This window comes from Heterocephalus glaber, unplaced genomic scaffold, assembly GCF_053883595.1.
Source record: "Heterocephalus glaber isolate CG9 unplaced genomic scaffold, H.glaber_assembly_v1.0 deba00001788, whole genome shotgun sequence".
Taxonomy (NCBI): domain Eukaryota; kingdom Metazoa; phylum Chordata; class Mammalia; order Rodentia; family Bathyergidae; genus Heterocephalus; species Heterocephalus glaber.
Genome location: NW_028258471.1, coordinates 2,366,148 through 2,384,881, shown reverse-complemented (window position 1 = coordinate 2,384,881; position 18,734 = coordinate 2,366,148). Strand labels below are relative to the sequence as shown.

General features: G+C 42.7%; 1 protein-coding gene across 1 annotated transcript in view; it reads left to right on the top strand.

Moving 5' to 3' along the window:
• Nucleotides 1-1,509: 1,509 nt before the first annotated feature.
• The window catches only part of Map1b (microtubule associated protein 1B), a 105,950-nt gene continuing 88,725 nt past the window's right edge, over nucleotides 1,510-18,734 (top strand). Inside the window, exons 1-2 of the mRNA XM_004872855.4 lie at nucleotides 1,510-1,749; nucleotides 9,489-9,590. Of these exons, the coding sequence (XP_004872912.2) occupies nucleotides 1,566-1,749; nucleotides 9,489-9,590 (286 nt within the window). The 5' untranslated portion in view covers nucleotides 1,510-1,565. The remainder of the gene's footprint in view (nucleotides 1,750-9,488; nucleotides 9,591-18,734) is intronic.

Genomic DNA, 18,734 nt, shown 5'->3' with positions numbered 1-18,734 from the left:
TTATTTATCATAAAGTGACAACACTGCAATTAAACCTGAATACTGAGGTTTTAGTTTAGAAAAAACAACTCATAGATTAACATGTTTTGTCTTAAAAGAAAAATAACATGTGTGCCATAGGTTCTCCACCACTGATAGGGCAGAGTTCATAACCAGTAAGTCATGGCAGTTAACAGCAAAGACACCGGGTTATTTTGAACGTCTTAACTGATTTTTTTTTTTACCAATATGTATTCTAACATTAAAGCTCTGCTAATTTCCACCCATTCTTCTTTTCTAAATCTCCCAGTGTTTATGAAGATACCACGTTTGCACCTTTTGTTTCTTCACCCTCCCCTCCTTACCTGGGACAGAACTATATTCAATATATTTGTGAGAAATGCTTATAGATGGGCTGCCTTTAAAAAACATTTTTATGAGTTCTTCTAAACATAGACAAAGGCAATAAAAATTCCCTATGCGACATGTATTTTTAAAGGCATCATAGTCATATGAAATGATTTTGCCTGTGTATTCTCCAAGGAACTGAAAAGTACATTATAGTCACCGTGCTCCTGCTGGGTTAGAGACAGTATCTTCTCTTTATTCCTTATTATGCCTGGTAACTTTCTGTTCAGCACATTAAGAAATCTGTATCTAAAATAATATATCTGTATCCCTCCCATTTCCCAGGAGCACAAAAGGCCAGCACTTTTTTTTTTTTTTTTTTTTACCATTAGCCCTTGCAGAGTAGGGTGTAAAGCCTCAACAAAAGTAGGTTTAGGTTTTGTCATTTTCATGCATTCTTTTAAGTAGCGGTGGCAAATATCGCTATTGGTAAATATCGTTAACATGCCTTCTAGATGCACAAGGTCAAAGAAAAGACAGGTTCCAGTCTTCCTGGGTGCGGTACCCTCAGCATTGCTGCTACCATAGCTCCTCAGACCCTGACTTCACCACTGACTGGACGGAAGCAGAGACCTGACTTCGTGTACCTCGGGGACATAAGAAAGATTCCCGCTCTGAAAAATGGAAACTCATTGCGTTTTCCTCCAAAGGGGAGGGGTGACGGGTTGGAGTGGGCGGTGGGTGTGCGAACGGAGGGTAGGTGTAGGTTGACAGCGCCTTCCCCCTTCGTGGTTGCAGCAGGAGCCCTTCGGGTCCCCTAGCCCTTGGCTCGTGGTCCTGCCCAGACCATTGTCCGCACACCTCGTCCCTCCAGCTTCCGGGCCGCGGGAGAGATGATTTGCTGCGGATGACATCAGCCCTGGGCCAAGGGCTGGAAGCGCGGAGGCAGCCACCGCGTGAGGATGTGCCGGGTGGTCCTTTCCTCCTCCTCCAGGCGCAGTGCCTAGTCCCCATATAAAAGCGGCGCCGCCTCCCCGCCTTGCGCACTCCCCGCTCCTCTCCGCCGCGCACTCTCCGCGGCGCTGGGAGAGGGCGGAGGGGAGGCGGCGCCGCGCGGCGCCGCGGGGGACGCAGGGGGCGGAGCGCGGCAGCACCTTCAGAGATAATCCTTTCTCCTGCCGCAGAACTGAGGAGCGGCGGGAGACGAGTACTTCGCCGAGGTGTAGCGGTACGGAAGGATGGCGACCGTGGTGGTGGAAGCCACCGAGCCGGAGCCATCCGGCAGCATCGCCAACCCTTCGGCGTCCACCTCGCCCAGCCTGTCGCACCGCTTCCTCGACAGCAAGTTCTACTTGCTGGTGGTGATCGGCGAGACGGTGACCGAGGAGCACCTGCGGCGTGCGATCGGCACCATCGAGCTCGGTAAGCGGCCCCGCGCCCCAAAGGACGCGCGCGGGGGGCGCGCAGATGCGACCCCACCCCGGGCGCGACGCCAACCTGCAGGTCCGGCGCGCCCCGCACCCACGCCTCGCGGGGCCACTTCCTGCGCGCGATCTGGACTCTGTTCTGAGCCCATTGCGGAGAATTATCCGAATGACTAGATTTTTTTTATATTAGCGACCCAGAGGTAGTCTCTAATAACCTTGAGGAATCGGTCGCCAGGCGGGGTCTTTGGCCGCGGATCTGGCCACTGTCTCGCCCGCTAAGTGCAGAGCAGGTGTCTGGGGCAGAGGCCGAGATAAAGCCGCAGCCGCGGGTGGGGGTGGGGACCTGATGCAATCGCTCCAGTCCGCACTCCTCCCGCCTAGCCCGTAGACCTGGAATTGAAACACCATGTATCAGGGACCGCGTGGGAATAATCCTCATCAGGCGCCTCAATCCCCAAGAAAATCCTTTTCTGGCTCAAAACTTCCCGACCCTTTCTTTGCTCGGGATGACTGGGCGCGCGTCTCAAGACCACGCCCGCTCCCCCACCCTCGGGCCTCAGGGATAGAGACCCGCCCGCTCCAGGTTCCCGGCGCAGCCCGCTTCGCCACCCGCCACTGGGGTCCTGGCTGACGCTTTCTGAAAGGACAATGGGCCCCCCAAGTTGCAGGGTGGGGCCGCTGCTTGGAAAAGTCTCGGCCTCGGGAGAGAGAGCTCGGATGGAGACGGCTAGGACTCTAGCGCTTTCTGCGAAGGCCGAGTAGCGGTTCTCGGGCGCCCTGGGCGGGGCCAGGAGGGTCCGGCCGGCGCAGCCTCGGGATTGCGGACCGACCCGCCCTGCAGCCCCGCCCAAGCTGCGGCTGTGCCCGCACCTGCCCCCGCACTGCGGCGCCCCCCTCAGGCGCGGGCTGGCCGGGTGCGCGCTCTGCGGAGCCTCGGACTGGCGAGGGCTGCGCGCCCCACCTCTCCACCGGCCGGGCTTTGTTGCGTTCTCAGCCCTTGGGTGGGTGGGCCGCTCTGGTCTCTGCTCTTCGCTTTCCCCTGGGCGCCGTGGCCCTTCTCTCGTCCCTGACGGAGGTCGCTAGGTCCCTGTGCAGCCCCATCCCTGCTCTATTCTCCCGGGTTGGTGCTGAAGCGTTTCTGCCCGTAGACACCGGCTGGTGGGCGTGGTGCAGTCCGCACTGCGGTCTCTACGGCAGCCCGAGGCGGACAAAGGGCGTTCACGCAGCCCTCCTTCTCTGCTCCCCTTCACCCTAATAAAAAAGGAAGAAAAGCCTTGTTTTATAAGGACTAAATAAATAAATAAATAAATAGAAGCTTATCATTTGCCTCTGCAGTTGGAAATGGCCACTTGTCCCCAGAACAAAAGGCTGTAGGGTGGGGACTGGAGTTGCAGACCTTGTTCTTTTGTTTAACTTTAAAGCACCGATTTTCCCTTTTTGCTAAAAAGCAAAACAAAAAACAAAAATGTGAGCGGGAAAACAGTCATGATATTTCATTCGGAAAAAAATTCAAGAATGAGAGATTTCAAAAGTGAAGTGCCTTATTTGAACCACCTCTGTAACTCTTCGTTTGCAAACCATAGGCCTTTGGAGTCTGATCTGTTCAAATTTATTTTAGTTGTACATTTTTCTCCTTGGAAAAAAATTCATGTGTACTGACTTTGGGTGTGGCTATTGTGGGAATCAATGACTTTGGATTTTTTCTTTTAATCATTAGTCCATAGCATTGCTGGGAAGTCTTAATAGGTCAGGAAATGTTTTTTTATCTGCAAAATTTTTCTAACCACCCAGTGTGGTTCCAGGAGAGGGCTCATCAACCCCTATTTTAGGGATAAGGTCCCGTGGAGGCAGGAAGGGTAAGGGGACCGGCTCAAGGTCACAGCGCTTAGTAGTGACGGGAGTGCCAGGACTGCAGCGTCACTCCTTTTCTGACCGTGTCATGGTATTAGTGCAGGGCAGGCGAACATCAGAGGGAGAGCCGGATTCCGCGATTTTCAGAGCTTGCTTTTGTACAGCCATTCACTTGTGGGCAGCGCCCCATGCAGGAAGATGGTTCAGCAGTCACCTTCCGACCATAATTGTCTTCCTGCTTTGTTACTCAGCTGATCATCCTTTCAGTGCCCCATTCCTCAGCTGGTTTATTCAAGATCTTCTGTTGGAGGAGAAAATAGATGGAAACAAATAGTGCTCCTATCTTCACTCCTTTTTACTACTGGTGCTGAGTGTAAAATTCAGATTTGTCTTCCTGACATTTAAAAGTTTTTTAAAATCCTATTTAAGTGTTAGAGAAAAAGCACAAATCACTGATGAGCAGCTCAATTAATTTTCACAAAATTAATACACCTGTGTTATCCAAATAAGAACCAGGCATTACTAGAATTCCAGAAATGCTCCAACCCCTCGTGTTCCCTTTGCGATCATGATGCCTTCCTAATTTTTAATTCCCTAATTTGGTCAGGTTTTTTTTTTTTTTTTTTTTTTTTTTGCTTGAACTCTGAAATGGCTGTATCGATCCCATTAAGAATCAACAAAGTGAGTGAGCACAGCCATTTCCAATGCACAGTAACAGATGCTGCCGCTCTGGAGATTGCCCTCCTGGGTCCCGGGGTCTGGAGTGCAGCTCAAGCTGCCAGCCCTTCCAGGACTAAGTGAGAATCCCTCTCCCCCTGGCATTTCAGACAGTCTGAGATGACTTAGCAACAGGGCAGCAGTCTCTGTTTCCCTGTGCATGACATGCTACTGCTGCTGCTGCTTGAGCCCCAGATCCCAGCTGGGCCTCCTCCAGAAGTCACTCTGAGGACACTGCTGTTTTCCCTGGTGCCTGCGGGGCCCTGTTGTGTGAAGCAAGATGGAGCTGCTCCAGGAGCCTCAGCTCTGATTGTGCACGTGCGGGGCTGGGAAAACAGTTTCTCATCTGTGACTCTTTTCCGATTTCCCTTCCCATCTTAACGGAGGCTCAATGCAGTTGGAGACTGGTGAATTGGATTCTTGCCATTTGATTACTGAGGGTTCCCTGAGAGGCCTGGAAAATCATCTGTAAGTCTGTAGAGAGACAGTGGTAATGCAGCAGGCCCACAGGCCTGATGCTTAGTAAATGCTTCTTGATACCAAAGAAGAGAGATGTGCACTCTTGTTTTCTCAGCTACATTCAAAAGGCATAATACTGCGTTTGGTCATTTTTTCTCCAGAGTTTAAAACAATAGTGCTTCCTCCAACCGAACAAGGCTTACTTACTTAGTTGTGCAGGACTTTATCCCAAGCCCTTGTTGCTATCACCATCTACCATTCCTTAGCAATTCCTTTTCACTCCCCCTAATTAGTCCCCAGTGTGGATTTAGCCAGTCACTCCCATTTTTAGCAAAGCATCCACTCATCATGCAACCATTCTTTGCAGGGTGAATTCTAGAGCCTTGTGAAATGACTTTTCATTGTTTCATATTATTCTTTTAAAGGAACCAAAACAAATAAGGAATGCTAAATATCAATTTGATGTTTTTAGTTATTGTTAGAGTGTAGCTTTTCTTCTGGTTGACACTGGGAATCAAGATTTGTTCACGAGAAGATAGATGCGTGTAACATCTCTGGCCCTGGATTTTTAGTTGTAAATTGAGCTAATTGCATTGTAACATTCTGATGTCATTTTATTGAATGTGTTCAGTCTGAAATGGTAAGAGAATTAATCCAGGAAAAATTGAGGGTTTAATTTTCTTTTTCTTTTAACAGGAAAAAGACAAAACCCAAAAATCATGTGTAATAGGAGTTAAATGGAACGTTAGATAGTATTAAATTTATGATATTTATCTTTATACTTTTCAAAGTCGAAAGGCACATAGATTTCCCCTTGCTCTGCTTACTTGGTATCACGTATTAATGGCTCTGTGAACCATGATGAAATACAAGCCCATCTCCAAATTTAAGGCCATTAAATTAATCACTCATTGTTAATCTTCTTCTCTAAGGGCTTACTTTTTAAAATAACTTTTAGGCCAATAAATTATTATAAAGCTTTGTTGTTTGCCACTGTAGAAAAATGTTATCAAAGACCTGAATTATTATCAATGCTTTGAAACTATGAACTGTGTATGTAAGATATTGTCTATTACGTATGACATACATGTTACGAACAAAAAGTTGCTGCCTTAAAAAGGAAAAAAAGCAAATTGAAGGCTAGAGTAAGGGGGAAAATAGGAAATCTTTTCTCTGAAAAGTAAAGCCTTCCTTAGCTTAGCATTTCCTTTTTAATTGTTTCTAAAGTTTATGATTGTATTCTGTTTCAGCATAGTTTTACAGATGGAATCTTTCAGAAGTTAACCATTTAGGTATTTGCAGAAAATCTTCAAAATACCTGTTTTTCAGAGAAACAACTAAAGCACATAGAGGAAAGTCAACTCTTCAAAAGCCCAGTAGAACCAATGAGCCATTCACATGAAATGAGGTTATTTCTTGGCTTCCTTAATCCACTGTCTCTTTAAGAAATATAGGGTTCGGGTTTGATTTTTTTTTTTTTTTTTTTTGCCTTTAAAGGGTTGCTTTTGATTTGTTTTTAGTTGTTGGTTTCATTAAACAATCCTTCAAGGTGCTTGCATAGTTAGGGGAACTTGGTGCAGTCTGGCCTGTGGAAGGCAAGGATACCTAGCTCATCTTCCTTTGTCATCCCAACTTGTACTGTGTTGACCACCCCCTCATCTTTTCTTTTCTCCTTTTCCATCTGCAAATACACTGTGCATGTTTGCCTGCCCTTTGTGTGCTTCATGTGAGGCCAGAGAACTGAGAAGAAAAGACCCTTTGGTGCCTGTCTGTCAACAAGGATAGATCCAATGACAGTGTTCCCTTCTCCTCGGTGGACCACAGTCAGCGAGTAGCCAGGGGTGCTTTTCAGGGTGACAGATGCCCTTTGGGCCCAGACATTTAAAAAGTAGTGGTTCATTGCCTCCAACTGCTAGAGTTGTTAGCAGCTGTTACCCACTTGGGCCAGCGGTAAGGGTGCTGTCATCTGAGGTTGCTGGCGAAGCAGAGCCTCAAGGAAGAGTTGACTTGGGGTGCATTGGAAGGACAGTCAGAAAAAGGGCCAGGAGTTTATCATGGATTCTCTGTTCCCATTATAGACCAAGATGACCAGCTTCTGGAAGCTGCTTTGAACCTCTTTCCCAAGGCCCTGGCCTCCCCAATAGTTAGGGACACAGAGAAGAAAGAATATGGAAAAGGCTGGCAGTTTTCTATCCTATGAACTTGAGCATGCCCACCGTTGGCTGTCTGTTAGCCATGGGGGGGACATACAGAAACCTGTTAAGTGCACATGAACTTTCATTGAGAAATACTCTTTCCCTTCACTAATGTTATCCAGCGAAAAATATTTTATTTCTAAAATTAGTATAAAAAGTGGCCTGGTTTGAAAATTTTTCTTTCCAACTACAGTAACTAGTAAGCCCATTGTGATCTTTATTTTATAAGTGGTAGTAGTGATGTACATTGTTAAAAAAATTATTTGGGAATTTCTTAGAGAACCCTAAACTTTTAGTTTTTTTGAGAGTATAAAAATGAGAAATATTTTTATCAGCTGTTTCTATGTAATATAAAATTACTAAGTAGATTTCATAATATTCAGCGCTTTTTCCACTGATTACAAATATAATTTATTTAATGCTAAATGTATAATGTTATATAATATGTATTACATATGTGTATATAAGCAAACATTTAATTGCTTGTGCCACAACAAGTTAATTGAAGCCAAGGGGAAAAATGGCACACAGCAATGTAAAAGCAAGTGTATGTATAACGCTAGATGAAGTCATTCAAATAATGTAGCAATTAAGACATTCCTTAGAACAAAGACAGAAAAATTGTATGAATTTAATTTAAACACATATATTTCCTTGTTAACTTACTGACCCAGCTTGACAAGGCAGAAGACAAAATGGAGCTTCAACCTGTGGCACAGAATTTTCAGCTAACAATACCAATTAAGCAGCTCAGACAGTAACTCAATGATTTTTCACGCTGCGCTGGTATATAATGTATATGTTGAAGTAAAATACTCTAATGAATTCAGACCTCTCAACCTGTCAAGCTCTCCAGGAAACAAAAAGAACCCATTTATCATTTCTGCACTAAAAAGATCCACAAAATCTCAACATGCTTTTCTTGTTAAAGTTTAATACTCCATTAGCACAAATGCAAACTGAGACCATTAATGTTTCCAGGAAGATCCATAAAATTCTCCCTTATAATTTAGCCCCTCTTTGGGAAGGTTAACTCTTCCATACCTGAATTATTTCCATGGGTCATGCTTCTAGTTAGTGAATATCTATTTAGAGATATTCCTTGTGGTTAATGATATTGGAAGATAGTTTGGATGTGCAATGAATGGTGTTTCCAGAATCTTTCTGTAAGTGTTATTTAGCACATGTATATAATACCTTGATTCTTTTAAAGATAAGAAAACTATAAATGGAGGTAAACACAGATGGAAAGGATTTAGAGGTGTATTTAATTCACTGCAATTTGAACCCCCAAGTCAGTATGCACCACTAATGACCAACAAAAATGATTAAATGCCTGGCTGTTTATTTAGAGATAATTCATTTTCAGTGTTTTAGCCAGAGGTTCGAGCCCCTTCCCATAGGAGGTAGGCAATATGTGTTTGTTGTTCCAGAGATTTGTTCCTGCCAATTGAGGATGCTGTATCTAAGGGTATGATCATGTATAGGACACACTGGCTCCACCATGAGCCAGCTATTTGGGAAAAATATAAACAGACACATGCTCCAGAATTTTAAGGTTCCTCTGGCTTACTCTCCAGGTCCCTCTTGTCCCATGGCCTCTGGGTTTCCCTCTGAGGATAGGATAGGAGGTGGACAGAGGAGAGAGGAAGAGACTGTTAAGGCAGGGCATGAACACAGGAAACCACTATCACCTACTTCTTGATCTTCGTTCCTCTCACCCCTGATGCTCTTTTCAGTCTAGTGAAAGGAAGTATGAACTGAAAGGAAGTTCATGGCCCCAACTCTATTAAAGTTTTATAAAGTATAAAAAAGTTGCCAAATTTCTTTGTTTCTGTATAAGAAAATTTAAGATAACTAACAATTGTGAACAACAGCACTGCCTGCCAGTCCTGAGAGGACACACAGCCAAGTCATTAGATCCAGCCTGTTTATCAGGGAGCACACAAAGTTTGGATTGATATCCAGGGGTTGAAAACCCAAGGTCAGAAATGGGATGGGTACAAGAAAGAAGTCATATATTCATACTTCTAAAACATCATTTAAAAAAACAAAAGCCCAGGCTTGAATGACTGCCCCCACATTCTGTTCCCCACCAGCATGCTACCCTTTCTTGCCACCTACAAGTGAATTGTTAGAAAGTTAGAGATAGTCTTGTAACCTCTTAGCTGCCAAAACACTAGCTGTCTTCCTGCTCTTTCTGTTCCCTCCCTGGAAGAGAGTCTGTCATTTTCCTAATAACTGTTTTCTTTTACTCTTCCAGCAAAGCAGCATTTACATTTTATGAGGGGCAGAAGTTCAGTCCCCACTGCTAGTTATCCCTCCCTTGTGGCTTGGCGGAGAGACCTCCCCAGCCTTCCTATTTTGTGGGCATCCACTGGTAGTCACCAAGCTCTTCAGAAATGACTCCACATCCTCCCCTGAAGCCTGAGAAATGTTACAGCGATGTTTTCCAGACCACTCTGAAATGGCTGACTGGAAGTCTTTCAACTCTCTTCCTTTTCTTCCTTAGGGATCCGATCATGGGACACAAACTTGATTGAGTGCAACTTGGACCAAGAACTCAAGCTTTTTGTCTCTCGACACTCTGCAAGATTCTCTCCTGAAGTCCCAGGTGAGGCCTCTGTCCAGTATTAGTGTAGAATTTGAAAGAACAAGAGTCCTTGGCTGAAAAATTTTTGCCTGTCTTAGGGATTGTTTATATTTGCTTTTTATCAATTAGTTAGCTGGCAGCCACAATTTAAGAAAGTCAACTCTAGATTATTGCTGTGCGGGTTATCTATTTTGTGGATTCTTAGAAGTTTTTAAGTTATAAGGTAATATTTATGTACGTTTGTATTTATTTATTGCCATCTCACTGTATTGTAAGTTCAAGGGATTGTAAACTATTTACATATTAATTTTGCTCAGATAAATTTAGGAATACAAATTGAATATCCCCAGGATCCCACAATTCCTTTCTCTCAAGGTAAAGGGAGACATCTTGGGCATTTCAAAGTGAAATGTGCATCATTGTTTTATCATTGGTTTATCACCTACCTTTGCATTATCATTTATCTTTCTCAGTGTGGGTGAAAGAGTCTAATATTTCAAACTGCTGTTAAAATAGCCTTTCTTTCAGAAACGAAAAAGAATACTACAGAATAATTAAAGGTAAGCACACAAACATTTGTTCTAAAGGTGTTCCTGCTGACCAGCACCTCCCTGGAGCAGTATGTCTGTGTTGACCCATCTCTTCCTCCCCCCATGGGCTGTGACCTCTTTCTACCAGCTGATCACATTTGGGGATAACAAGATAGTTCCTGGCCCACAAACGCTCCAAAGCCAGATATGTTTCTCAAAAGCTTCATCACTGGAACTGTGTTGCATTTTATTTCTTTAGTATCACTTGAATTTTGTGCAAAGTAGAATAAACTCTTCCATCTATATGCTTTTGTTCTGCAATTACTAATTTTATTGGCATTGATATATCAAGAATGAGGTTCAGCCTTTTTTGGATGATTAGCTCATGTTCCATTATCCTGGAACATAAGATTTGAAATGTAATTTGAGATTTGAAACTACTTTTATGGAATGTCAGTGCCTTCATGAATCATACTTGGCTGCAGTAATATGCCTGTGGGATTATCCCAGTTCTTCCTTTAGAGTTGGATGTTACATTTCCCATACATTTCAGTTATCCAAACGAATTGTAGTTCTTGAGCATGGAATTGAGTGAATATGTGAAGAAAATCTTAGTAAAAAAAATCTTCAAACTTAAAATCAAACTTGCTACAAAGGCTTGTGAAAAATTAGCTCTTAAATAACTTTGCACTGAGAGAGAGAGAATATAAATATGATACAGAGACACATGGTTTGCTGAAGGAAAGGTGCAGTATGTGGTTCTTTTGTTATTGTATTGTAATTTTATATCTTGCAAAATCTCCATAACTTTTAAAAGCATCTCACAAAAAATTAGAAGAGTTACCTTTGCCAACAAGTATGCTTATTTCCACATGTAAAAGTCAAGTCTTACCCTTCCTCTGTGTAGGTTGTTGTGGCTTTCTTACTCTGACTGTATGTTAAACTAACTACTTTTTTCTTTTCCTGTAAATAAATCTTGCATTTCTCATTGTGTTCACTCATACTTGGATTGACCTTATAGAATCACAACTGTGTATTGCAAAATGAGTGGTTACAAGAATTTCTGAAGAACTAACCATTTTTGGACCAAAGGCCTACCTAGTATTATTGTTCTGGACTAGAAAGATCAAGTCCCTAAAACTTCCACTTTAGCCTAATGTACTCTGTTCTCTCTTTCTCCTGCTGTCATCTGCAATAAGAGTGGTCACCTGCCTATTTATATCAGTGCTGTAGTTGATACTGGGCATAGAGACTGGCCGCTGGACACACAACAGCCTTACCATTCTCACCACCTGCAGAAAAGCCTGATGTTACAACTTTCCCTCTGAATCCTATGTAGGCCCAGCCTCCCTTTGGAGCCATTGTAGTGATGGCCCTGTATGGAGAGTGTCAAGGCTTCTCACCAAGACTGTACTGCAGGTGGAATATTCCTGATCCCAAATACTCGGGACTAGAAGGACTTCAGATTTTGGAGTTTTGGGACTTTGGAATATTGGATGTTACCAGTTGAGCACCCCCGATCCAAAAATCCAATCTAAAGGCTCCAAAATCCTTGCGTTCTCAACCTGTGGATGATAAAAGTACATAATCAGATACAGTTTTGGGTAAGTGTACTTTAGAAAGAAGAGGTGCTAGAAGACCAGAGCACAGAACTGTTCATGGATAATGGTGCATGGACATCCCAGGATCCTTGGATTGGGGCCAAGGAAATCTGTAGCTTTTCCTAAACAAACTGGAGAAATTTGAATCCTGTTTCTAAGTGGGTCCATGTCTAGTGGTCTCTTCCCTACTCACTTTAGGTTCTGTAAAAGTGAACTCATGTACCTTAGAGTTTTAAGAAATATATATATATTCATACTCATTTAGTCAGTTTAAAGTATTTAAATGGTAGTTACAATGTGCCAGGCACTACAGGATATGGAGTTGGCAAAGTCAAAGTGATGAACAAAACAAACTCAGTTGTGATTATTACCTGTATCATGCTTATATTCTTACGAGCGACATCACATACAAATCAGCATGAAGTCTAGCACCCTGCCTCAAATTCGAAATCCAAGCTTCAAACTGGCTTTTTTAGGGGAGGGTGGGGAGGTTGCAGGCTAGTAGAGTTATAGTAAGATATTCTCTGCCTTCTGTGGCCCAGTAGATTAGGACTCAGATTGTTGTTACATATGTTTTATATTCGTGCTGGTTATTACACCTTTTGTTATTTTTAGGAATCAGTTCCCTTATAAGGCAATAGCCTCAAAATGCAGCTAATAGACCCTGCATATGGCACTGCTAGGTTTATTCCCTTGTACTAGTTTGTCCCTTGTACTGTGGTTTTGAGCTTTAGCTAGGCTGTTTCTCAGGATTTCAGTCTTTCTCTCAAGTGACAGTTTAGCTGCTGAGTCTGTTGGAAATAGAGCAACCATTTTGCATTCTTTTTTTTTTTTTTTGGTACTGGGGTTTGAACTCGGGACCTTGTGCTTGCGAGGCAGGCGCCAGAACCACTGAGCTAAATCCCCGGCCCCCATCTTACATTACTTATATTCACAAATTCAAACATTCCCATCAAGTTTTTATTTACATATTATATCCTGTCCTTTTTGTACCTTGATCATATTGGATGAGAATTATTTTTCTGAGTCTCCCCACAAGGGTAAGACTTACCATGGGAAGCATAGATTTACCATGCTGTATAGAAGTTAGTTCATTTTCCATGCCTATTGCTTCCTTCCCAGGTTGAACTTTAGACCTAGCTATATATAGAAATGAAAGAGGACATCAAGGTGTTACAGGGAGTGCCTACCATGTGGTTGACAGGCACAATTTCAAATGATAAATAAATAAAAACCATTGCTAGGACAAAGCACCTTGTCTTAGTCACTTTTTCATTGCTGGGACAAAATACCTGACACCTGCAACTTAAAGAAAATAGATTTATTTTTAGCTCATGTTTCAATCCATAGTTGGCTGGCTCCAAGGTACAATGGTATGGCAAAGGGGCCCGGCAGACAGCTGCTCACCAGATGCTGGACAGGAAGCAGAGAGAATGAAGGGGAGTTGGGAAGGGAGGTATAGCCTTCTTGGTCACACCCACAGTGACCCACCTCTTCTGACCAGGCCTCACCTCCTAATATCACATTTAGCTCTCATGTGCCCATAACCCAATCACCTTTCAAAAGGTCCACCTTGGAGCACATGAGGCTTTCAGGGGACATCCAGATGTAAACGATCACAGACACCAAACCGAAAATCCACTTCAGTTGTTCTACCTCATTTTTCTACTTTTATCTGCTTATTAAAATAGCTAAAAAAAGGGCTGGGGATTTGGCTCAGTGGTTTCGCCACCTGCTGTGTAAGCACAAGGACCCGAGTTTGATCCCTGGTACCAAAAAAAAAAAAATAGCTGAAATGATTTGATAACCCAATTCCACAGCAGAAGTATAGCATAATGATTAAGAAGAGTGGAGGTTCTAGAGCCAAACTCCTCAGTGTTATCTGAGCTCTGCCGTTGCTTTGCCAGATGATTTTTTTTTTTTTTTTTTGGTACCGGGGATCGAACTCGGGTCCTTGCCCTTACGCAGCAGGTGTCGAAACCACTGAGCTAAATCCCTGGCCCCCAGCCAGATGATCTTGAATGCTACTTTAGTCATTCTCTGCTTCAGTTTTCTTATCTGCAAATGGGAATGGTCATTTCTACCTCAGAGTTTTCAGGAGGATTCAGTGAATTAGTGTGTGTAAAATTCCTTAAAAGATTTTATCCTGTGGCAGACAATAAATATCAACTAATATTATATTCATTTGACTTGCATATCTGGTGATTATTACTACTGTAGGGAATACTGGGGTTAGATATTTGTTGGCTTCCTTGTGATCATTTTTAATTTGTCCTAAAGATGATTCTCAGAGGAACAGCTACCTTTAGACGGCACCAAGTTACTGGCTATGTGTAGTGGGGAGCAACATTCTGTGACTGGGCTTAGTGAGGTCCTTTGGGCATGAGAGCAAAAAGGAAATGCTGCTTTAGAGCTGGCAGGATAGGACCAGAGCAGACTGTAGGGTATTTGCAAAATGGTCCCATAGATGTGCATGTGGACTGCTGTTTGGTTACCGTGCGACCTGTCCCTGAGCAACTGCTGCTGTACTCCACCATTCAGATTTCTCTTCTGCTGTCTCCAATCAACAAGTGAATATAGCTTTGCAAGTTTTAAGAAATGGAGATTTTTTTTTGAGGCTTATTTTTTCAGTCAGCTGAATAAATAAGAAGATCTTAGCGTATTTACACTTTGCCAGTAGTTTTGTAACTCATAGGATGACATTCACAAAAATCTTCATACAATATGATTGATTTTGTAATGTGGAGATGGGTGGTTTTGTTTAAAAACCCATGCCTTTTTCATGGAAGATAAACAAACCACAGCTGAGCAACTTTAGATTTGTGTTGACTGACTGTTAAAAATATCCTGCCAGAGGATTGCTTTTTGATGGAGAATTAAAATCAGCGCTTTGAATTTCAGTCATGCAGATCCGCACCTTCCTTTGACACTAATGAGGCAAGGTTTTTACAACTAATATTTGTCAGTTAGAATGATTTTGTACTAAAATGCTCTTAGAAAAGGACCTTAGAATATTTTTAGTCATCTGTCTAGATTTGTATATTTATTTTGTCATAGTGCAGAGCCATGGCTTAATTGTATGTGCCTAGAATATATCAACTGCTCTGAGACAGGGTGTAGTGGATGTGTTTTCACTCCACTCCCAACCTTTAAATGATAAAGCACAAATATATGTTCCCATTGCATGCAGGGGGCTAACAGCACTCAGGGAACCTGCGATTTCAGAGAAAAAGCAGACGCTTGTCCCGTGTTTCCTGTCAGAGGGCACACACACAGGTCTGGGTGCCTGTCCCCATGCCCACGTGGCTTGCCCACCTTTTCTCATTGCATCAGGGTTTGAAGTGATCAGAGGATTCCTGGTATTAGAAGAAAATGACAGAGAGCCTTGTTGGTATTATAGTAGCCAGGACCTCTGTTTAATACCTATTCAGGCCAAAGCCGCTGGGAAGGGGAGGAGATTCATTTTCATGCAAATTCCTAGCTTTTCTCTCCCTTGCCCTCTGCCCTGAGCCTTCCTGGCCTTGGTGCTGGGAGGCCCAGTGATCAGTAGCCCCTGCCCTACCTGCTCTCGGCCCAGTGCTCCCATTCAGACTGTGGCTGAGTGCCTGCTTCCTTTGAGATCATCAAAGAGCCAACTTCCCAGGAGGAGTGCTGGAGTTTTGTAGCTTGTGCAGTACAAAGTGTTAATTTTTGCAAGGTTTACATCTTGCTCAACTTTAAAATTTCAGGGAATTCTTTATATCTGCACACACTGTGTAATAATTGTGATTTTTTCTTTTCTTTTTAGTGCAGGTGTGGCAAAAAGAAGGGAAAAAAAGTGTTGCGTTGCTCTATTCAGGAGCCTTCATTCTTCAGGGTAGTTAATGATGGCTCATTCAGACCACCCTAGAAATACCTACTCATCTCACTTTTTTTTAAAGAGTAAAAAGGATGTTTTAGTCTGCTGCCTATAATGGCTCTCCAGCGGTTCCTAATGGGTACTGTGGAACCACTCGCTGCAGACAGGCACAGGCAGGAAACTGGCAGCCTGGGCTCAGGAGCCATCTTAGGGGATGGCAATAACCCTTCATTAAGCCAGCTCCTTCAGTTCCAGAACAGCTGCTAACCAGGGACAGCATCTTGGGCTGGATGTCAGGGGTTTTGTCCTCATTTTCAGAGACTGAAATGCCCACAGTTATTGTCAGTTGAGCCTTTTTGAAAGCAGGTGACAACAGCAAGTCACCAGGCAGCCACCATCCCTTTCCTGTTACTGGTTCTATTTGCATCTTTCTCCTGGGGCATTTTCTGCATTTCTGGTAGCATGCTAGAAATTATGGTAGAAGGTGAGCACTAAAGCATAAACTAGAGATTACTTTTTAAAATGTCAAGTACATAGTATTTTTGAGTGCTTCTTAGTATGCGTGAGACTAAAAACATGAATGCAAGAATAAGGTAACCCCATTGTTTATAATTTAGTTGGGAAAATAAGTCATTCACAGCTTTAAGATGCACTGTGCTCTGTTTCACAGTGTTTCCCTAATTCACAAACACTGTGTGTGTGTGTGTGTGTGTGTGTCTGAGTGTGTGAGAGAAAGAGAGAGGAAAGGGGGTGTTGATATTTACTTAAATAACTAAAGAAGTCAGGGAATGAGAATGGAATTATAACAAACGTGTTTTGATTGTTCAACGATGGATTTAGTCACAGTGACAAAAGTTACTCAGGTACCAATGCCCTACCCCCAGCAGCAACTCTGGACTAATTAAATGCTACCAAGGCAACCATCAAGTATCCCCAGATGTCCTACTCCAGGGCTTACTCCTTTTGTTTCCCTGGCTTCAGTTGGTTGAAGGGTAAGTTCTGCTGCTTGTGAAGTCAGATTTCCTTAGTCCTAGAGACTTGTGAGAAATTAAGACGCTTCCCTGGAGGGAAATTAACATAAATACGAGACAAAAATAATGTTATTTTAATAAACTCTTCCAGCCTAGGTTAAAGGATTACTTATAGTTAGGATGGGTGAGATGAATGCTTGTAGAAAATGAAACAAGAGAATGATTTAAAAGTATATGATTAGGAGGTGGAGCTGTAGTTCAGTGGTACAGTGTGTGCTTAGCATGCACGAGGCCTTGGGCCTAAACAAATACACAAATGTATGTGTATAATTAAAAATGAACACTCAAAGCTATAGTGCACAACACCTCATTTTGAAGACTCCAATGGAGGTTGCCTCTAGCAATTCCTGAGTGTATTTCTGAGCTTTGAACACAGTATACAAACATCCTAAGGACCGCCTCTGTTGTCAGAGAGGAGACAACAAAGTCCCCTACACCAGCACATTGCTGTTAAGTCAGCCGTTTCCTTCTCAGTGCTAAAACAGGTTTTCTATGGAGCTATGAGTAAACAAGCCACCATGGAGCATTTGGTTCTAATTCCCAGATTCCCAGGTGTCACTTTCCAAGGGTGGTGTGAGGAGGAAGGGGCTACTGCCGGGAGTGACAGGCTTCTCCAGGGAGACTGCTCCTCACCAGTAGTGCTTTTGGGTTCTGGAAATGTCAATCAGTGGAAATGTCACATTTGGGGAAGTTAATCTGATAGCAGTAAAATTTAAAATGAAATAAATTCTGCAGCCCAGGTGAACAGTATTAGCATAGAGCTCCTTAGCTAATTTTGAGCATTTGTCTCTTCCTTTTTAAACTCTCAAAGCCTACAAGTTATGACTTACGAAAGACCAATGAAAACCACTTGATGAAATTTTTTCCTCTTAATTGTACTTAGAGATATTGTTGCAGCTGCTCTTTTATCTAGAATTCTAGTTTCTCAGCTCAGATGCTAAGAATTTTTTTTTTTTTTTGTACCAGAGATTGAACTCTGCACCTTGCACTTGCGAGGCAGGTGGTGGAACCACTGAGCTAAATCCCCAGACCTAAATGCTGAGAATTTTTGAGAGCATAATTCAGTAGGAAGACATGGTGTAAAGTCCCAGGGATCCCATTAGATGCTCAAGTCCCTTAGAGATAGTTGGTTTAGTATTGTGTGTCTGCATGTGTGTGCCTGTGTGTATGCATGTGCACACACATACATGTGAACATGCATGGATGAGAAAGTGAGATGGGGAAGGAGATGGAGGAGAGTACCTTGTACTCATTGGAAAGGAGATAATCTTTTCACATTATACAACTTATCTCTTTAGAAGGTGCCCTGTTATCAGCCAATCTGTCATTAAATATTTATGTTCTGCAGCAAGGCACAGTTTCATCCCTACCTCTGCAGGCCAAGGAGAAGACTTGTAAATAAATCCTGGCCTGAGAGTTGTTTACAATGAGTGTGTATAAAAGATAACTAAATCAGTCTATCAAATGTGCCAAATGAGAATTTTACAAAGGAGTCCTTCTGAAAGTTCTGTTTGTTGAGGGTATTTCAAAAAAATATGTGCACAAGAATCTGCATTAAAATAATATTTATACAAATTGGAGCATGAGTATAACAGATTTTAAGGCCTTACATTTTCCTTGTGACCCAAACTAAAGTGTTCCTTAGTTCGAATGTGCATTTTAAACTAAGTCCTTTAACAATTCAACAATGAAAAGATGAATTGATATTCTAAGAATTCATCCCTGAAACCATAGGGTCTGCTGAGTATGAGGATATATATATATATATATATATATATATATATATATGATATATATATTGGAGATATATATATATATGTTTAATTTCAAGATTGTCTTCATCTCTGAGTGCTAGAAAATTGTTCATTGGCAGACTCAGACACTGAGGAGAGATTGTGAAAGTGTAAGATTGTGCAGAAATAAAGGTGAAATGATTGGTTCACTGCCCAAAGCTAGAATTGTGGAGAGAGCATGATTCTACTGTCCATGAGTTGGTGTGTGTGGGGCTCAGGGGAGTAGATAGTTGGGAGCTGCTTCCCAGAACCCTCCCTTCTCTAGAGAGTCCTACAAGCCTGATCTGTATGGCAGCCCTGGGTCCTACTGGAGATTGTCATCACCCATGTGGCTCCCTGAAAATCAAACCTTTCTTTTCCTGAAAACAAAAA